At 46.0% G+C, this 21,623-nt stretch overlaps 1 protein-coding gene across 2 annotated transcripts in view; it reads right to left on the reverse strand.

The window, feature by feature from the left end:
* Nucleotides 1-432: 432 nt before the first annotated feature.
* The window catches only part of OLFM1 (olfactomedin 1), a 60,392-nt gene continuing 39,201 nt past the window's right edge, over nt 433-21,623 (reverse strand). For both annotated transcript variants that reach the window (XM_039364239.1, XM_039364238.1), the window contains exons 3-6: nt 11,458-11,613; nt 7,421-7,640; nt 3,317-3,423; nt 433-2,041 (exon numbers count right to left, since the gene is read on the reverse strand). In XM_039364239.1, the coding sequence (XP_039220173.1) occupies nt 1,367-2,041; nt 3,317-3,423; nt 7,421-7,640; nt 11,458-11,613 (1,158 nt within the window). In that variant the 3' untranslated portion in view covers nt 433-1,366. The remainder of the gene's footprint in view (nt 2,042-3,316; nt 3,424-7,420; nt 7,641-11,457; nt 11,614-21,623) is intronic.

The raw sequence follows: 21,623 nt of genomic DNA on the forward strand, positions 1-21,623 counted from the left end.
ATCAGCAGCTGGGTTGGCCTTCCCCGAGTTGCTGCCCTGGCTGAAATGTTAGCAACAGGGCTGGGATTTCACAGCGGGCCTCATATCCCTTCAGGAAGACTTTTCACTTTTTTCAAGCTCAGATTAGACTGGAGTCTTCTTATCGCAGAGCAAATGATATTATTTATTATTTTGCAACAATTCAAAGGGCACTGCAATTTAAAAGAGGCAGTATAGAAAAGACGCAGTATATTCAGTCGTCTGCAATGCAAAACAAAAAAACAAAACAAAACATACAGATTGTGTCCATATAGTTTACACGTTATATACAGAGAAAGTTCAAATACTCATAGAATTCGGAGGAAAGTAAAAGCTGATCTATTTGTGAAATTTTTCTTGCTTCTGAACATCCTTCTATACATTAGTTGCTTATCTATGACATAAACACAGTACTTTTTTTAAGATATGAAACTTTCATTTATTAATTCAAATGACTTTGTTTGCATTTACAACATTCATTGCATAAACTTGGACATATAAAGTTTTCCACCTCTGGTTAATAACAGACATTTAGGGTACAAGTTATTGGTTGGATACATGTTCAAACAAATATTTGGGTACAACATCTTGTCAATGGTACATAAGTTTTTTCTTTTTGTATTTTATAGCTACTAAAGACACAATTCCATTAGCTACTTTGGGTCTCAGAACAGTTTGTCTAAAGGGGACATAAAGCACAGAAAGAAAGAGAGAGAGAGAGAGAGAGAGAGAGAGAGAGAGAGAGAGAGAGAGAGATGAGTTGCTAGCTGCAATGGGTAAATGATCTTTACACACAACCCTCTTTTCATTTAAAAAAAAAATCAAACTCTGCTAGCATGAATCAACTGTATGCTGTCAAACAACCCAGACATTCATTGACGCTCTCTGCGATGTAGGGAAGTGTCCATGCAACACACCAAGAAAACAAAGGCGAAAGAAAGAGAAGGGGAACAAGAAAACCAGGTAACCCCTAAAGAATGTCCAACAGTCATCGCCTTTCATTGTACTTTGTAACTACAGCTCTGCTATTGGAACATAAATGGGGGTGGGGACATCCACTCTGGCCCCACCCTGAAAAAGTGGCTGGAAAGTATTTTTCAAGTGCAGTTCCAGCTGCAAATGAGTAGCGTTTTTTCCCATGTTGTCGATAATAGTAGTTTGACATTTGAGAGGTAAGTTCTGGTCTTGCCGTTTTCACTAAGGTACAATCCTCTCTGTGTAGAGTTTGGCAACTGCTCCATTTGAAACTTCCCTTTCAATATTTTAAAATACGTGTCCCTGACACCTTCGGCTCTCTTGTTGCTGTGTGTGTGAAGCCTTCAGTCCCATCTCTGCGCCACAAAAAGGACTACAACTCGTCAGACCGGATGACGTGGAAAAGGGTGACGTTGTACAGGATCTGGTGGCCGTTGTTCCAGGCGTAGAGAGCTCTGTCCTTGGGGTTGTAGTCCAGCATAGAAATGTGTGAGTACTTGTTTAGGAACGGGATGTCTATGTACTCGTAAGTGGAGCTGTTGGTCTGGTAAGCATAGGTCACCTTGGTCCCTCCTGAGTAGCCATTGGTGACATACAAAGTGCCGCAGATCATGAACCCCTCTCCAGCACTGCGCTTGGGGTAGCTGGTGTTCCAGGTCTGGAGGCTCTGCAAGCTGTTGGGGTCCAGCTTGCTGATGACAATGTTCCCTGCATTTTGGTTGGTGGCATAGACGGCCCACAGCCCGTTCTCATCCACCATGAGGTCAATGTCCGAATGGCCACCCCAGGCGTAATGGTAGACGTTATTGTAGCCTGCGTAATCCAGACTGCGGGTTTTAAGGATGGTCTCCGTTTTCAAGTCGAATCTGATGATGATGTGGCTTTGGTATTTGTTGAAATAAATCGAGCCATTGTAGACCACTTGGCCAGTGCCAGACCAGGGGTGTGGAAGGCGGTGAGAGGTGAAGTTATCCGTGTTCATAAAGTCAGACATGGATTTGTATTCACGGACAAATCGGTTGTTGTGATAGCTGTCCATGTACCAGACCTGGGAAAGAGCAGCGGAACACAGAGAAGCAAAGAGCATTAAAACATGGACCCAGCTAGTGCTTCTGCTGTCAGAAGTCAGTAGCCTAGCTTTCTCTAATTGGGTGCCCTCCAATTGTGGGACTACAATTCCCATCTGCTTCAGTCACCATGTCCAACAGCATTGCATTCAACACACACAGATTGTAGCAATGAATAAATAGAGGTATCCCATACAGCAGTGGTTCTCAACCTTTCTAATGCCGTGACCCCATAATAGTTCCCCATGTTGTGGTGACCCCCAAGTGGGTGTGGCCACCAATAAGAGGGAGTAGGACAGCTAGGGAAAAGGGGGAAAAATGGCGGACAGCGTGGTTTGGCAACCCCCGTGAAATGGTCATTCGACCCCAAATGGGGTCCTGACCCACAGGTTGAGAACCACTGCCATACAGGGTTTTGAAAGACCATCTGAAACATGTCACATTATGTGGCAGCTTTAACACAGGTTGAGAACCACTGCCATACAGGGTTTTGAAAGACCATCTGAAACATGTCACATTATGTGGCAGCTTTAACAATGTCAACAAGCTCCATTTCTTTCAAAGTTACCCATACATTTCGGTGAAGCACACAGGTAAAGCTTTCCTGGTCCTTCAGACAGACACCCATGGAGATCCATTGTGGGATGGACCTCTGGTGTTCTGCACAATGGTTGGCTCTCTCTGTGGCTCTGCAAAACGGGCTATGGCTCCACAAAGCACCCACCGTCCTCCCGAATGAGCAGAGCTGTGCAGATTTCCCAGGAAAGGGATCCTTCCTCTCCATGAGGTGATTCTGTTACGCGTCAGCACTCACGGAGACAATTAAGTCTTCATCAGTGAGATGAAAGGGCTTGGGTAAAGAGCTTAACAAAGACTTGCTGGGTCCTGATGGCTTCACTTGGTCCTCTGTCTTTTGTCTGCTCCCTTCCTCTCCCACCCCTTGAGATGTGCCAGGAAAAGATAAACCAGAACTGGCTGGAGACAGGCAGAAAAATAAAGTCCCACCCTGGAGACAAGCGTTGTGGCTGCCAAGCCTATCGCCTGGACTGTGCCTCCAGCGAGGGACGAGATAAGGCAGGCCCCTCTGCCCGCTGGCCTGTCCTGCAAGCCAAGGTGGGCCAGCGTGAATGACCAAGAGAGCTGAGGATTCCCAGTGGAGTTGGGACAACGCATCTCCTCTTCTTGGGACAATGTTCTTGTCAAAACCCAACTGCCCTATTCACAGCACCAGAGGAGGGATAAGGAAGCAGTCTTACCTTGCTTTCACCCTCGGGAGCCAAGGGGTCCGTCATCCAGGAGCCGAAGCGTGAGCCAGAGGTCTTTACGGTGATGGGGTCGCTTATTGCAGTCAACTTCCCACACGCTGCAAGATAGTTGAACACAACAATAGTAAACAAGTCCTGCAATTCCCTCCCCACCCTAGCCTACCTTTCACCAGGGTCCGCATAATTCTGTGTCAAAATGTGCAATTTTTTTTTTTTTTTGTCCTGGGAAAGAGCTTCCGTTTTTTTTCTAAATCGTATTTACGATGCTTTCACATTTCTTTGGAGGGTAGTTTTGAGTTCAGAGCTTTATTCACTAGCCAGAGAAAGTGGCTGAGATACCAGAAGAAGTGGATATTTTTTGGGGGGGAAGGGAGATTGCAGGGTGCGTTGCAGGGTGTGTTGGCGGGGAGTTCTCGGTGTGCACAGAGGGCCCATTTAAAGAGAAAATAGTTGCATCCTCATGTAGGGAAGAAACAAAGCATAACAGCTGCTGCTCAGCATGGAATAGAGCCGAATCTATACAGAATAACAAGAGCTGGAAGGGACCTTGGAGGTCTTCTAGTCCTACCCCCTGCCCAAGCAGGAGACCCTATACAATTTGAGACAAGTGGCTGTACAGTCTCATCGCTCTGTCCAGTGATGGAGCCCCCACAACTTCTGAAGGCCAGATGTTCCACTGGTTGATTGCTCTCACCCTTAGGAAGTTTCTCCTTAATTCCAGGTTGCTTCTCTCCTTGAATAGTTTCCATCCGTTGCTCCTTGTCTTGCCCTCTGGTGTTTGGAGAATAGCTCTTCCTTATGGCGGCCCCTCAAATATTGGAACCAGGGTTGAAACATGCAAGTAGTCCTAGATTTACAACAGTTTGTTTAGTTCTCTGCCCATCTGTGGTTTTCTCGGCTGCCATTGTTTTCTGGTCAGAAAAAGGCTCTGGGGAGGAGTCCTTCTGGCTGCCTTCTTTGGGATTGAATAATTGCTTGGGAACCGAGGAGGCTGCAGGTGGCTGAAGAGGAGTGAGGTGCAACAAAAGACGAGACCTGCCTTTGGTGCCTCCTTCAAAACAGGTGCAAGCCCTCCACGCTCCATGAAAGAGATCCTTGCCAAAAGTGTATTCTTCACAAAAGATTATCATCACCAAATGCTAGAGATGGAAGAGTCATCTGGTCTGAGAGAAGACCACCCAGCATCTCTCATGAAAGTGAACTCCCCATTTCTCGAGAGCAAGTTCTTCACTTCAAACATAGGGAGAACTCATATAACTCAATGGAAACTACCAGCACTCAAGGAAATCACTCCTGCATGTCCCCTTAATCATGGGAGAGTGTTCCGTCTCAGCAGTCATGCAGAAAGAGTGATGCTTTGATACGCCTGTTTTGGGAGGTCCAGGAACATCACCCCATCCACAATAAGGAGCAGAAAGCTGAATTTATTAGTGTATTTGGTTTTAGACATTAGGATTTTGATAGCTGAATTCAGCTTTGCAGCAAATAAGGCTATCTAGGAAGCACTGCATCATATTTCTGAAGACTCAAGAAATATATAATGCCCAATACACAATGATATAGGCATCTGTCAGGCATCTAATTACAATTTGCGAAAAGCTACCACATCAAGAAGTGACCAATAGTTTTATGATCTCTGCTTTCTCCATCCTCCTATCTTATGTATTTTAGGAACTTCTCCTTCAATAAGTAGTAATTATATGTTCCTTGGATCTCAAATGAGTAGACAAAGGTCTACCATGGCTGTGGGATGTTTCTGTTTATCACCAAACTTGAGAAAAATTGGCTCCACCAATTATGGATTGCTGTTAGAACAACAGTCCAAGGAAGAATATTTTCAGTGGCGATAAGTAGGTGGACGCTGGCACATAATATAATAAGTTGCCAATCGTGGAGCAAAAGAGAAGGATTCTAAAAAGCCTGTGGACCGCTTTACGGAGTCTTGCACATTTCTTTCTTTTAGCCTGTGAGATGTAAAATTCATTGAGCGAGAACTCCTGTTTGAGCAAGGAGCTGGACTAGAAGACATCCAGGTCCCTTCGAACTATGATATGCTATGATTCTATGACTCGTTTCTGGGATATCCAGTCTTGAAAAGCGAGTGAAATGGCAGCCAATCCAGGGGTTGGGGTAAGAGATATATTCCCTTCTCTGGTGTTAGCAAGATCAATAAAATTTGTGGAATCCTGGTCTGATTTTTAACCTTATCTTTAACAAGCAAGCTATGCACTATTCAAACTCTTGTGTCTGTAACCTTTAAATAGATAAAAAAAAGGGGGGGGGACTTTTACCTCAAACAGGCTAATTTATAGAAGGTATCCAAAATCTGAGACCCGTGACTTATGTGGAATAGAAATTTGGCAAATATTATAAAACTCTATGAACTGTAAATGATTATAATTTTATTGTAAAGCATTTTACGACATAACACAGGATGTCATAAAATGCTTCCTATGGTCAGCTCCAGCTGTTTGTCTGTGCTATTAAGTTCAGCACAGGTGCTTTCAAGGCAGATGCATCTCTGAATTTTAGAAGAACTTTTCAAGTACTTTAGAAGCTCTCTCATTCTTGAAGACAACGAGAAATCTGCTAAGGAAATCTCTCTGAAACAATGGCCCAAGGAGTCAGGGGTCAGCTAGTGGACCACAACTATAAACAGCCTTTCATAGAGGCTCCCCATCTTCAAGAGAACACAGACAGGGAAAAGACCACCTGCCATCTCCTACCTACTTACCTGGCATAAACCTTCGCAATGCTTAAGGCTTAGTTCTGACTGAGCTTTGGTGGCTTTCTACCACTATAGGTGCTGTTTCCTGCTTTAGCCCACAGCCTCACTGATATCCGGCCATCCCTGACCATCCATCCCATGTAGGGGGTCCACAGGAGATCATTTAGCTCACTTGATTTCCAGCAAGAAAGCCTTTGTTCCTCCCCTGATCCGCTTAATGGAACATTTCCTGGACAGAGATATGGCTAGTCCTGGCACAGACCCTGCCCCGTAACTTGGACATGTTCCCAACTTTCCAAACGGATGCCTGGTTATTGGATCAGGGGCTTTCCGAGTGATGGAGTCTCAAGTCACCAGGTGATCCTGGCTCGGGGGAAGTGGGATCGTGGAACAGCCAAGGCCCTGAGGGAGACGGGCGGTTTGGAAATATGAAATATCAATAAATACAGTAAATCGATAAATAAATAGGTCTCCCAGTCAGGGTGGCTTCAGCAGAAAAAGAACCCTGATAGACTTCAGAGGGCCTTCTTGAGGTTGGCAGTCAGGCCCTGGTTTTAAGGATTGGCGTTTATGCTTGCAGCCATCATATTAAACTTATCTCTGCATTTTTTTTTCCCTGTCAGCCGTTTGAAATCTCATTTTTCTTTTTATTTGTTTAGTTGTTGGCTGAAGATTTACTGCTGACGGGGTTTGAGAACAGCAGGATATAAAACCAGCGCTAGTGACAGTATTTAGACTCTGAGACTTCGTGGATTTGGAATCTTGGCTTGTGACAGCTGGACCCTTTCAAGCCAGCTAAACTAGGATAGACGTGAGCTTGTACGGAGCCCAAGATCTGCTCAGGTGTTTCAAGAAATGTTCAGGAAAGTTTTTCCTACCCCGCTTTTGGTCAGCTGTTTCTCATCCCCCCCCTCCCTTCCCCATGCACATTCCAGATTGAAGAGTCCTGCCACAATGGTCATTCTGGAAAGCCCCGGAGGTTGGCCTGGGGTGGCAAAATGGCCCTGAATCCTCCATCCATCCATCCATCCATCCATCCATCCATCCATCCATCCATCCATCCATCCTCTTTGAGGTGGGCGTATCAAGCCTGCCCTGCCCAAGTGCCTCCCCTGACCTCTCCCATACCGGGACTCAAGCCGAGAGCCACAAGGGCACCTTCCTCTGACCCTGGGGGGGCACTTGCAGTGGGACCCTCTGCCCGGGGCTGAACTCTGCTGTGTCAGGGAAACAACTGAGTTCGGGGGGGGGGTGAGGAAGGAGAGGGGGCGGTTCCTGCCTCTCTGGCCAGCCTGGGTGTCCGGTGGGAGCAGAACCGCCCGGAGGGTGAGGACGCCCTGCCTCTCAGGGGGCGATGCGTCTCCTACCTAATTTCTGCATGCATGCCCGCAGCCTCTCTTCAAGATTTGACACTCTGCTCTGAAGCTCTTCGTAGTCAAAGGCGCCAATTTCCTCCTGGAGTTCGTTTAGAACCGACGTCAGGTTCTGCACCTCCTCCTTAAACTGCAAAACCAATTTGGCGTCGGCTTTGTACTCCTCCAAGACTGGGATCAAGGGCCTAAGCTCTTCCATTTTCGCTTTTATCGCCTGCAAGGTTAAAATAAGCTTGGTTTCAGTGCTCTGTGCGCAAATTCCCACCCCCCCTCCCGCCCTTCTCTCTCTCTCTCCCTGCACTGGGCCGGCGATGCTCCGCTCGGGGTGCGCCACAAAGACCGCCATGATTAGTATTATTAATGCTTGTGTGGAGCGTGGGAACTCAAATGGGAGAAATATAAAGATATATATATGCATATATTAAACAGTCTGCAAAACACCATCTTATTTGGGAAAAAAGGCCTTTATTTTTTTCTGTTTTTAGAATGCAACATCTTAAGGTTACATGCTTCGGTCACATACACAAATTCTTTTTTTTTTCTTTTCCATAAAAGAATGATGATGATCAGGATGAGGAGGATGATAATAATAATAATAATAATAAGCAACGCATTGACAAGGAAGTTCCAAAACTAGTGATGAAATGTTATTTCTACAAATTCCATGCAAAAGACAAGCTTTCAGCTGTGTGGTTCTGGTAAGGGTGGAAATTGGAAAGAAAAATAAACAAGGATCAAAGAACTAGAAAAGAAAGAAAGAAAGACCAACTCAAAGGGTGGTGGGGAAAGCTCTCTGCCCTCTCTCTGTGTGTGTTTTTCATGGTTACATGTGGGGGGGATGAACAGCTTCTTCAGCCAGTGCGACATTGTAAAAATTTCTTTTAAGTTAGCCCTGCAAGCAAGAAGACGAAACACTCAAGTCGCAGAGGCTTATTTGGAAGTCAACACAGTTCGCATCCCAGCCGTGGCCCTGCTGACGCCCTCCCCAGAGACCTCCTCTCCGTGGCTGGTGCACCACTAAGCACCACCTCACGGGTGGGGGGGATCCTAGGAGCTTCTGGCCAGCTCCCCCCTCTCTCCCAGCTGCCTCCCTCGACACCTGCCACCTTGCCCTTTGCCCAAGCCCTCCCCAGCCCCCCCATTGCCAGGAGGCCCTCTGCCCTTGCTGACCGCATGGTGGCCCTGCAATGGAAAGGAGGGGAAGCCCCCGTCCTCAAGCAAGCTGGCACAGCTCCAGACCCCCCAGGGGGGGGAGCCCACATTCTGTGCTCAAGGCTGCCAGGGGAAGCTCCTGGCTCTCTGATTCGGGCCAGGCACCGCGGGAGTTCACCTCTTTTGTAGGCAGCGAGCCCTACTGGAAAGTTTGCCTGCAGGTCTCATTTTTTCTAAAGAGGAAGGCATCCCCCCTCCCCGTTGAGTAACTATTAGGGTCCCCCCTGTGAGACACAAAGGATTCTGGGAGAGGGGGCAATAGGAGGGCGGGTCTATGGTAGCCAAGAGCCCTGTTTCAACTAGCAAATCACTAAACGGCAGAAGCTTCAGCAGACATCCGAGCAGCTCTCGCTTGGGGAAAGGGGCAGAAATCCTTTAATGGTGTTGGGCCTTGTGAGCTTGGCATGCAAACGTTAAGGGACGTGTTCTGGGAAAACCTTTTGCTATTCCTTGGATTCTTCACTTCATTTGCAGTCTCTCTCTCTCTCTCTCTCCTTCCCTTCCTTTCCCTTCCTTTCCTTTCCTTTCCTTTCCTTTCCTTTCCTTTCCTTTCCCTTCCTTTCCCTTCCTTCTCCAGCCCATTGAAGGCCTCCGAAAGGAAGATGGCATCCCACTCCAAGCCACAGTCATTGCCAAGGACTTCTCTGCTGTGGAGAGAGTCATAGAGCACGGAGCTGGAAAGGACCTCGTATGCATGATGAAGCTATCATCAACCTGGTTTCTCTGCCTCGAAACAATTTCCGAAGGATCCCGGAAGGCATCCTCCCCCACGTCTACTTAATTTGGTTTGCAACGCCAGCCAATAAATAAAGGGTGTCCTGCCTTCTCCACGAGGCCCCTCACTCGGCTGAGAATGTGCAGGACAAAAGGTTCCCTTTGGGCCCACGGAAGCCCCCTTTAGGGGATTTTTCTCTAGAGCAGTGATTCTCAACCTTTCTAATGCCGTGACCCCATAATACAGTTCCCCATGTTGTGGTGACCCCCAAGTGGGTGTGGCCACCCATAAGAGGGAGTAGGACAGCTAGGGAAAAGGGAAAAAAATGGCGGACAGCATGGTTTGGCGACCCCCGTGAAATGGTCATTCGACCCCAAATGGGGTCCCGACCCACAAGTTGAGAACCACTGCTCTACAGCCTTCCCACCAACCCATCTCTGCACTGAGGTCAAGGACAGGTTGGGGCTGAAGCCTGAAAACAGTTCCAGACAGGGTGGGCGCCTCTTGACTGGACGGATTGAAAGGCACCAGAGCCTGGCCCGCCCTCGCTCCGGGATGCCTGAACTTGGGGCTCTGCTTTCATTCAATTCCATGGGGGTGGGCTCCGAGTGCCACTGGAAGACCATTTTGACGAGAGGCTCAGACTGTCCCGGCACCAGGCAAAAAACTCATTTAAAAAAAAAACCAGGGGCAATACATTCACACCGCGCATTCATTCGTAGAGGCAACGGCTCAAAAAGGCCCTGGGTCAGTGGAAGTGGCTAGTTGGAGGCTCACTGCCATCTGTGGGGGAATCTTCCCATTGGGCTTCCTACCCTGAGCTGGGGGTGGGCTAGACGTCTCAAAGAGGCCCTTCCAGCTTGAGGCTTCCAGGTACAATATGAAACTCCCAGTTAGATTTCAAAACTGACAAGGATGTCTTTCATTCATTGCATCAGTTTTACTCAGCACAACACCTTATGGACCTTAGCAAGTTCCAGAGAAAGTTGTGTGCTTTTGTGTGTAGGGAGGATTAAGATCTATTGAATGGGAACCAGCCCAGTGGAGAGATGAAAGCTTTTGAGGGGGAAAAAAATTTTTGGGAGATAAAAAAATAAGGTTATTGGGTAAATGACTATGGAGATTCTCAATCGTCGTAATTGTCTCCAAGATGCTTTTTCCAAAAGGCAACTGGAGCTTCTTGGGTTTTTTTTCCTTTTCTCTTCTTGGAGGAGAAGTGAAACGTTTTCAAATCAAGGAAGTCCACTTGCCTTTTGGAAAAAGCACCTTTCAGACTGAGTTTCTGGGTCTTTTTTCCCGTGGTGTCAACTGCTTCACCCCTCCTGCTCCTGTGGCTTTAATAGCAGCCAAAGGAGTGGAGATTTTAGTAGGAAAAATAGATTTAAAATGCTAATAAAAAGAAAAAGTTGCAGCCCAACAATCCGACACTAGGATTTTAAAAGCCTTTAAGTTCATCCCAAGTTTAGGGCTTCCAGGATGCTTTAAGCCAGTGGTTCTCAACCCGTGGGTTGGGACCCCATTTGGGGTCGAACGACCATTTCACGGGGTCGCCAAACAACGCAGTCCGCCATTTTTTTCCCCTTTTCCTTAGCTGTGCTACTCCCTTTTCTTCTATTGGCTTTTGAAAGCCAACAAAATAGACTCTCTTGAATAGAGTCTAATTCTATTGGCTTTCAAAAGCCAATAGGAATTGTCCAGGCTGTCTCTGCCCTGCTGAGCCGGCCAAAAGCCCCATTCTGCAAATGGTGCTGCACCAGTTGAGTAGTCCTCGACTTACGACCGGTTGAGTAGTCCTCGACTTACGACCGGTTGGGGGTCGCGGCATTAAAAAGGTTGAGAACCACTGCTTTAAGCAAAGGAAATGGAGCTTCCTGGAAACTCTGAGTGGCTGCAGTGGAAATCGAAGCGGCACACAGTCCTTTCCATTCTGCCTCTGGGCTGAGCTTCAGGCACCATTGTTGTGAGCAAGGGCAGTCCTGCAACGGGAGGGGGACCCAACCTTTGGGGAAACGGTGCCTAAGAGACCCCTCAGCCTTCTCCCCTCTGGAAAAAATTCTGCCAAGAAAGCACGTCTTCCCCTCCCGAGCCCAAGTGGTCTACTTACCTTAAACTGTCTGGCCAGGTGTTGCTTGTGACTCTCTTCCACTTGCTTGAACTTGGATTCCAGGCCTCTCATTTGATTTTCCATCTTCTCAACGTACTGAAGATCCCGTTGAGTTCGCCTGTCCAAAACCTCTATTGACTGGGACATGTTCTGCACCTGTGGGGCAATCGGGTGCCAGGGAGGGGGGAAACCCAGAGAGAAGACATCATAAAGGGGAGATTAACAAACTCTCTTTGCCATGATCAAGAGACGGAAGACCAGAAATAACAAATACAAGTTACAGCTACCGAGATTTCATTTAAACTTAAGGAAGAATGTACTGAAAATAACCATTGTCCAGTAGTAGAACTGCCTACCTAGGAAGGTTGTGGATTCTCCAACTCTGGAAGTTTTTATGAAATTGGACAGTCACCTCTTGGTAATGGCTTAACTGATTTTCCTGAACGGATTCTACAGTTCTATGGTAAGAGGACATGTACGACGCAGCGGGGACAAAATGGCTCAAATCTTCCATGACAAGACAGGGAAAAATAGCAACCAGGTGTGTAGTTCAGTAAACTCAAAGGCTGCAGTTCTGCCCACCTTGGACAGAGGTTGTAAGCCACGTGATACTTTTGCTAACTCCTGAGTAGAAATACAGTGAAGTCTTCCCTTGGACAGAAGGACAAATGTTGATTAAATGACAAATGAGATTCCGTGCATGACATTGCTGGGTAAAGTCTCTCACTGCTTGAAATCGAAGTGACGTCTGTTACAACAGGTCAGCCAACAGAGCTGAAATTGAGGGTTTACTCTATGCAGGTGTAGATGTACTACTGTCAACGCAGCCAAAGAAAGCAAGGCGGTCAGATGGAGGTAAGGCTCTTGTGGTAACAGTTATTTTATTTTATTATTATAAAATTTGTGTGTGTTTGTATAATCAAATAACGTTACGATTTATAGGTGGGATGCTGGAATTTATTCATTCGTTATTGATTTGGGTTATAAGCTATCTAAACCAGAAGTATCTTTAGGGCGGCATTTTATAAAACGTAAAAACATATTACGTAAACTACACCGAAAATAAACCAGTAATGAACAAGAAAAGAACAAGACTCCACTCCAGGGGAATGTAAGTGGAATTGAACAAGACTCTGCTTTCAGCTTCTACATCGTCCTGGAGAAAGGTCTGCTGGAAAAGCCAAGTTTAAAAGCTTTCTAGAAAGACAACAGAGCAGGAATTTGCTACTCGAAAGAGTAGCAACATATCTGTCAGAATCCAATTATATTTCACCTCTAGTTATCAATTATAGAAAACCCCACTTCTGCCTTCTCTGGATTCTGTCATACTAGGAAGGGAAGGGGGTGAATAAAGGGGCTTTATGGCCCTCACTTCCTTCGGTACACTTCAAAGAGACTGAATGTGGATAGCACCAAAAGGACTAACCATAACAATGGGGCTATTACCTTTCATGTAGTTCTCTCTGAAGTCTCCCTCCAGCCGGCAGTAAGGAAAAGGGGATGGGAGTGTAATGCCTGAGACTGTCGCTGGAAGAAGGGGGTGATTGGGTGGGGCTACTGGGGAACCCCTTAAAACCTCGAATGGGAGAGCTTGGACCCCAAGTCCTGTCTAGAACGCCTGCAACCATTTTCTCTTAATAAAGGATGCCTGTTGGAAGAACTATTCCAAGAGTTCTGTCTTCTTAAGATGCAAAGTGGGGTGGGTCCTTACAACATCTCTCAGATCACATAGGGTGACACAGTTTAATTGATGGCCTTGAAATAAGCCAACACGCAAGAGCTTAGAGAATCTAGGATCAACTGGGTAAGCCTAAACCATCTCTCAGGTTGCTGACTATTGTTGGCATGTGTATGTTTTGCTGCCAACATGCCAGTTCACACACACACACACCCCTCTATCAACTGCTTCATTTGCAGCAATTGGCAAGAAGAAAAGCAGGCTGCTTTAGCCAGGCTCTTCCCTCGATTGCTGCAGAATACTCATCAAAGGAGGAGGTGTGCTGGTATGTGAGCCACGTGTGGAAGACTCAGCAAAGATAAAAAGCCCAGGAAGAGAAGTGCCCATCCAAGGGGGTAACTATCCTGGGGGTCCCCCTTCCTGCTTGCCCAATTTCTGGCCAGCCATAAGCAGCAGCAGCAGCAGCTATGAAAGGATGGCTGGTATGTGCTCAGAAAAGCAAAGAGGTCCGTTTGCATCTATCCAGGACAGCGGTTCTCCACCTGTGGGTCGGGACCCCATTTGGGGTCGAACGACCATTTCACGGGGGTCGCCAAACAACGCAGTCTGCCATTTTTCCCCCCTTTTCCTTAGCTGTACTCCTCCCTTTTATTCTATTGGCTTTTGAAAGCCCATAGAATAGACTCTCTTGAATAGAGTCTAATTCTATTGGCTTTCAAAAGCCAATAGGAATTGTCCAGGCTGTCTCTGCCCTGCTGAACCCGCCAAAAGTCTCATTCTGCAAACGGGGCTGCACCAGTTGAGTAGTCCTTGACTTGCGACCGGTTGAGTAGTCCTCGACTTACGACCGGTTGGGGGTCGCGGCATTAAAAAGGTTGAGAACCACTGATCCAGGATTTCCCAGCCAGGGAACCAGGAGAGGGTTCCTTAAAGCAAAACAGGCACCTGGGAGTAGTTTTACTCTTCCTGACTTAGATGACCAAGTTTGCAAATGGCCCTACATCAGTGTTTCCCAAACTTGACAATTTTAAGGCATGTGGACTTCAACTCCCAGAATTCCACGTGGAATTCTGGGAGTTGAAGTCCTCATGCCTTAAAATTGTCAAGTTTGGGAAACACTGCCCTACATTAACAGGGATAAGATCCACTTTAGAGGCCAGTAGGAAAGTTTGAAATGAGATGGATGGATGGATGGATGGATGGATGGAAGGAAGGAAGGAAGGAAGGAAGGAAGGAAGGAAGGAAGGAAGGAAGGAAGGAAGGAAGGAAGGAAGGAAGGTTCAAAATGGTCTTGACAAGCTGGAACAGGCAGACACCAACAAGAAGAATTTCTGCTAGCACAAGCTTAGGATGGGAAGAAGCCACACTAAGTAGCAGCCTTGGATCACTAGCAAAACATGCCAGCCTCCCTCTGTATGAAACTCCTGGGGGGAGGGAGGTCACCCTTTGGGGTGCAGAATCTTCTTTATGCTGGTGACACCCAGCTTTATATCCCCCCCCCAAGTTGCACAGGAGAAGCAACCCCTGTCTTAAGCTGTGTCTGGAGACTGGCTGGCTTGGAGGGGGCTGAACAGACTTTGGGAGTCCTTTTCGACTTGCAGCTTCTGTTTGAAGAGTAGGGGGCAGCTGCAACCAGGAGGGCCTTTGCACAGGGTTCATCTTGGGGTGCCACTGGTTTTAGACAGCCACTCATGACCTGGTCCCTTCACCTTTGCGTTACTGCAATGTGCTCTCCATGGGACTGCCCTTGAAGACCATCCAGAAGCTACGGCTGGTTCAAATCCACCTGTTTAATGCTTTTAACTATTTTTATGTTTTCTCTAGTTATGAATGTTGCAACTGGCTTTGGGTAGCCGATACATTTAAATAGATAAATAAAAAATGATAATGGGGTGTTAAAAAGAAAAGCAAATGCAATCCTCAGCTGAAGCAGTTATCAAAATCAAGAAAGATCTATATTCGATATTGGTCAGATCACACCTAGAATATTGTGTCCAGTTCTACATTTTGGCAAATTGGAGCATGTCCAGGGAAAAGCAATGATGAAGAGGGGGCTGGAACAAAAAACTGAAGACGAATGATTGGATGTATTGGATACATTCAGTCTGGAGAGAAGAACATTGCCATGAGACAAGTGTCCAGGGATGGTCATGCAGAAGATGCGGCAGGATTGTTCAGAAGCATATTGGAATGGTTTGGGTTGGATACAAGGAGTCCATCCTAAGGATGAAAGCTGTTCCACAATGCTCCCAGGGAGAGGTTGGGTTTAAGCAGAGGCTGGATGGCCACCTGTCAGGGGGTGCCCTAGTGTGGGGGTTCCTGCGCAGGGCAGGGGCTGGACTAGATAAACTGCAAAGTCCTCCCAAGCCTTACAGGCTATGACTCAAAACTGGAGCTGTGTCATTACGCAAACTACCAAGTTCATTCCAGGAGGTAATTAGTGTGAGGATGTGTGTGAAGATGCGAATCCTGGAGCCGGGAGAAGCAGCCGGGGACAGCAGCAGAAAGGTCATCTACCTGAACTTCTTCCCAGTGGCAAGATGGATAATATTTCAACTATACTAATTATTGATAAATTTGCATCCAGGTCTGCGCATCAGAACATTTAAATCTCTGCAGATCTGTGCCTATGGCTGCCCTTTGTGATGTATTACAAACTTCAGGAGCGCTAAAACATGGCTAAGCTCTGCCCTCTTTTCCCTGTTGCTAAATGTACAGCAGCAAACAATCCCCGAAGGCAAACCTCGATTTGCAGAACATCTTCCAAGGCAGAGTTTGTCTCAAGCACAATTTGCCACGCAGGTAGTCCTCACTTAATGACCGGCAACACCGTCATTAAGCAAAGCAGTTGTTAAGCAAACATCACGGGACTGCCCTGCTTAGCAACAGTAGTTCTGACTGTGGCTGTTAAGCGAATCACCACAATCATTAAATGAGACATGATGTAATCATGATAGCAACAGCACCTAGTCTTATATGCCGCTGCACCCGGTGCTTTACAGCCCCTCTCTAAGCAGTGTACAGAGTCAGCCTGTGGCCCCCAACAATCTGGGTCCTCATTTTCCCAACCGTGGAAGGACGGAAGGCTGAGTCAACCGGGAGCTGGTGGCTTCTTTGGCCAGCTTCTCTATTCGCCTGTTGGAAGCTGGATGGGAAGGTTGCAAATGGATGGTTGTCAACGCATAACGGTTGCCAAGTGCCCAATTTGTGATCACGTGACTACAGGGGCACTGCAAGAATTGTAAAGAGCGAGGACTGGTCCCAATTCACTTCTTTAGCACAGTCATAACTCTGCACAGTCGCTACATGGTCATTAAAGAAGAACTACCTGTAAAGGTTCCACAGTCCCAAGACTGCACGCAGAATCTTGGCCTGGGCTGAAAATTAAGCCTGCATGAATGCTTGGTTGCTCGAAGTGATGGCTCAGCACATAAGGCAAAACTCTGGGCTTTCTTAATGCAGCGAGGTTTGGCCTGCCCACTGCAAGGGGTGAAAATGCTCCTCCCAAGAAACGGTGGCTGATGCCTTTAAAAACAACAAGCCCTTCCTCCCTCCCTCCCTCCTTTCCTTCCTCCCTCCTTCCTTTCCTCCCTCCCTCTCTCCTTCCTTTCCTTTCTTCGTTCTTCCTTTCCTTCCTTCGTTCTTCCTTTCCTTTCATTCCTTCCTTCTTCCTTTCCTCCCTCTTTCCTTTCTTTTCCTTCCCTCCTTCCTCTCATCCCTTCCCTCTCCCTCCCTCCTTCCTTTTCCTTCCTTCCTCCCTCCCTCCCTCCTTCCCTCCTTTCCTAACTTCCTTCTCCCTTTTCTTTCTTCTTCCTTCCTTCCTTTTCCCTCCTTCTTTCTTTCCTTCCTCTCCTCCCTTCCTTCTCCCTCCTTCCTTTCTTCTTCCTTTCCTCCCTCCCTCCCTCCTTCCTTTCCTAACTTTTCTCCCTCCTTCCTCTCCTTCCTCCCTCCCTCCTTTCTCCCTCCCCTTCCTTCCTTCCTTCCTTCCTTTTCCTTCCTTCCCTTCCTCCCTCTCTTCCTTCCTTCCTTTTCCTTCCTCCCTCTCTTCCTTCCTTCCTTTTCCTTCCTTCCCTTCCTCCCTCTCTTCTTCCCTTCCTTCCTTCCTTCCTTCCTTCCTTCCTTCCTTCCTTCCCTTCCTCCCTCTCTTCTTCCCTTCCTTCCTTCCTTCCTTCCTTCCTTCCTTTTCCTTCCTTCCCTTCCTCCCTCTCTTCCTTCCTTCCTTTTCCTTCCTCCCTCTCTTCCTTCCTTCCTTTTCCTTCCTTCCCTTCCTCCCTCTCTTCTTCCCTTCCTTCCTTCCTTCCTTCCTTCCTTCCTTCCTTCCTTCCCTTCCTCCCTCTCTTCTTCCCTTCCTTCCTTCCTTCCTTCCTTCCTTTTCCTTCCTTCCCTTCCTCCCTCTCTTCTTCCCTTCCTTCCTTCTTTCCTTTTCCTTCCTTCCTTCCTTCCTTCCTTTCCTTCTTCCCTCCCTCCCTCCTCCCTCTCCCGCCCTGGAAAGCATTTGTGGTTATAAAGGCCGTGACATGCCTTCTAATGCTGCACTGGCAATCTGAGGCCATTTCCAGACAAATGATTGATGGTCTCTCCAGCCCCCCTGGAGCCAGAGGAAGCCTGCCTTCGTTCCTGATCTACTCATGGCTCTGGCGCAGGAAGCCGAAAGACAGCCTCGCTCACTAGTGCGAATGAATACTCAGGTGGTCCTCGCTTAAGGGCCCTAATTGGACAGGAATTTCTGTCAGTAAGCGATGGGACATTAGTGGTAACATCACACGACCACGCCACGGAGCCATGGCAGTTTCAGTACGGGCAGTCCTCGGCTTACCACAATTGATCCCAAGCTTTCTGTTGTTAAGTGAGACATTTGTTACGTGAATTGGCCCCATTTTACACCCTTTCTTGCCACAGTTGTTAAGTAAATCACTGCAGTTGCTAAGTCAGTAACCCGGTTATTAAGTGAATCTGCTTACTTGTCAGAAGATGGCTAGACAATCCCCTATCTGAGATGGTCTAGGACAGGGGTAGGCAACCTTGGCTTTTATGACTCGTGGACTTCAACTCCCAGAATCCCTGAGCCAGCATGGCTCAGCTTGGAAACTCTCCTTTTCCCCTCAGCATGGCTGGCTCAGGAATTCTGGGAGTTAGTCCACAAGTCATAAAAGAGCTAAGGTTGCCTACCCCTGATCTAAATTCATCAAATCATGCTCTAGATCAGGGGTGGGGAATCTTGGCTCTTTCTTGACACGTGGACTTCAACTCCCAGAATTCCTGAGCCAGCATGGGGGAACTATGGCCCCTTCATGACTTACGGACTTCAACTCCCAGAATTCCTGAGCCAGCATGGAGGAACTATGACCCTTCATGACTTACGGACTTCAACTCCCAGAATTCCCGAGCCAGCATGGCTCAGCTTGGAAACCTCTCCCTTTCCCCTCAGCATGGCTGGCTCAGGAATTCTGGGAGTTGAAGTCCACGAGACATAAAAGAGCCTACCCCTGGTCTAGGTTCTCCTGCTTGAGCAAGGGGCTGGACTAGAAGATCTCCAAGGTCCCTTCCAGCTCTATTCTGTTCTATTCTAAGCCCGATGCTTAACTAAGGGGTCCTCTCAGACTCAAGGCCACTGCTTGAGGTGGAAGCCTGATCTAAACCGTTTATCAAGATGTTGAGGAGTACTGGTCCTAAAACAGAATCTGGGGGTACCCCATGCTTCCCTCCATACAGAGGTAGTTCCATTGAGGACTACCCATTGAGTGCAGTTGGTCAGCCAGTTAAGAATCCTTCTGGTGGACTTCCGGTGGTCAAAGCGGTGGAGATGGCGGCTACTTTGTAGCCGTCCTCCTGAGAAGGTGTCAGATCCGCGGAGCACAGCGTTTATCAGCTGGCCCGCGGCTCGCAATCCCCTTCCCGGGCGAAGGGAAGGGGTAGAGATCGCATGAATAGAGGTAGAACCTCTTAACTCTCCCTGGATTTTTATTTTTAGGGGGGTAGAAAGAGGGTTCCCTCGGAGTTCATTGCCTTCTCCGCCTCTCAGCTGTCTTTGTTTCTTCGGAAACAAAGCGAGACGCCGCTACCATCTCCGTACTTAAAGAAACCGTGAGTAATCTTAAACCGGACAGAACTGTTTAAAGGATTTTATTTATAGTTTAGCTTTATTTTATTTTTTTTAGTTTATTTAGTTTATTTAGTATCTGCTGATTTTTTTTTTTATTTTTTTGAGCTTTCTCTTTTTTTTTTGGGCGGAAAAGTGAGAGTGAAAGTAAAATGGCGTTTTGAAAGTTTTTTTTCCTTTAAAAGACGGATCGGCTGAATTGTTGTTTAATATTGCTTTTTTTTTACTTTTTTTACTTTTTTATTCTTGGGGACTTTTAGATTGATCTTATCTTATTCTATTTTATCTTATTTTTAATTTTTTTTTTTGGATCATTTATTTTTATTGGTATTTTTAAGAAGAAAGGAAGATAAATTAAAATGGCTTCAAAACGACAACCAGCTACTGCAGCTTCTAAAGTAACTTCTTCTCCTGCTACTTCTACTGTGCAACAACAACTTAAAATAATACCCTCAGTGCAGCAACCTAAATCTACTCCACCTTCACCTCCCCCATCTGGCACATCAGCACAAGACATTAAAGAAATAATGGTAAGTGCTGTCTCACAGTTTAGGGAGGAAATGAAACAACTTTTGGATCAGAATAAATCTGAAACTAAGGAGGAAATGAAGAAAGAGATGAAGGAGCTTTTAGAACAGAATAATGCTATTTTGAGGGATGATATACTTTTAGCTCTATCTGGAATGGCCTCAGTGGTTGTGAAGCTGGACTCCAGAGTAGAGGAAATTGAAGAAACAGTTGAACTTTTGGATTATAAATTTCAAGATATGGAGAAAAAAGTGGAGACTTCACAAGATGATATTCTTATGTTCCAGTATAGACAGATGGAATATGCTTTGAGAATAAGGGGTCTGAAAGAAGATAAAACTCAAGATTTGATGGAAATGGTGATTAATGACTTGGCTGTTATTTTGAATATTGATAAAGAAGAGTTACGTGGGGATGTGGAAAGAATTTATAGAGTTAATTCTTGGATTGCAAAACAGAGGAATTTGCCTAGAGATGTGGTGATATATTTTGCTAAGAAGTCTCTGCGAAATCAGATTCTACAAATTTTTTATAATAAAAGATTTCAGATTGCTGCCCAAGATATTATTATTTTAAAGGAAATTCCACCTAAAATTTTAAGAAGCAGAAAAGATTTTGCTTTTTTAGTAAATGAACTTAAAGCAAGACAAATGCCATTTAGATGGGAGATTCCGATGGGCATTGTTTTGAGCCATGCGGGGACACGTTATAGACTTAATACAGTTGCTAAAGCTAAGGAATTTTATAAAACGGTCCTGGGAGCAGGCTCTCCTTTGCCCATGATGCATAAAGTCTTGAGTGACAAAGAGATGGAACAGAAATCTGAAGGTACAGGGATGATGACTGCTGGACAGGTGGTATGGATGTCTCAACCAGAGGTTAAAGAACAGAGAATGACCCGTGCAGCACATAAACGTAAAGAAAAAGAACAACAGAAAAAAGAAAAAGAAAAAGAAATTGAAGAATCTACTCAGCAAATTGCTTCAGTGCCGGTGGGAGGAGCAAGACCCAAAAGCTCTGCTACATATTCATCAGCAGCAGAATTTGAGCGGATCTTCTCCAGGCTGAAGGCCAAGGGAGATGGCAAAGCTCCTGTCCTGGAATGTTAATGGATTAAACATTCCTCAAAAGAGAAAAAAAATTTACCACTATTTGAAACAACATAACAATGATATTATTTGCTTGCAAGAAACTCATATTACAGCTAAAGATCAAAAATATTTAAATAATCCTCGCTTGGGATCTCATTTTGTATCTCCCGCCCCTGGGAAGAAAGGGGGTGTGGTAATCTATGTTAAACAGAATTTATCTGCTACCTTGTTAGAATCAGATCCTTATGGAAGATATGTTATGCTTGAACTTGGTTTATATGGCAAGAAAATTCTTATTGTGGGGTTGTATGCACCAAACCAGCAACAGGAGCAATTTTATAGGTTACTACATCAGAAAATAACTTTGTTGGACTATAGATCTGTGATTTTAATGGGAGACTGGAATGGTGTCTTAGATATACAAATGGACAAAAAAGGCTCTTCTACCTTTTTTAAACAGGCTAAATTACCTAAAGCCTTTTTTGACATGAAAGAAGATTGGGAATTGAGAGACTATTGGCGTGAACGTAATCAAGAAGAAAAGGATTTTACGTTTTTCTCAGATAGACACCAATCTTTCTCAAGAATTGATTTCTTTTTGATCACAACAGATTTATACAACAGGGTGAAGAATGTAAAAATTTTTCCTAGGACATTGTCCGATCATAGTCCAGTTTGGATGGAACTGTTTGTAGAGAAGGAAGATAGGAGATCCTGGAGGGTGAATGAGAATTTATTTAAACAAGAAAAAAATGTTCATAAATTAAAG

The sequence above is a fragment of the Crotalus tigris genome, unplaced genomic scaffold (genome assembly GCF_016545835.1).
Source record: "Crotalus tigris isolate CLP2741 ecotype Arizona unplaced genomic scaffold, ASM1654583v1 scf7180000019692.1526454, whole genome shotgun sequence".
Classification (NCBI taxonomy): domain Eukaryota; kingdom Metazoa; phylum Chordata; class Lepidosauria; order Squamata; family Viperidae; genus Crotalus; species Crotalus tigris.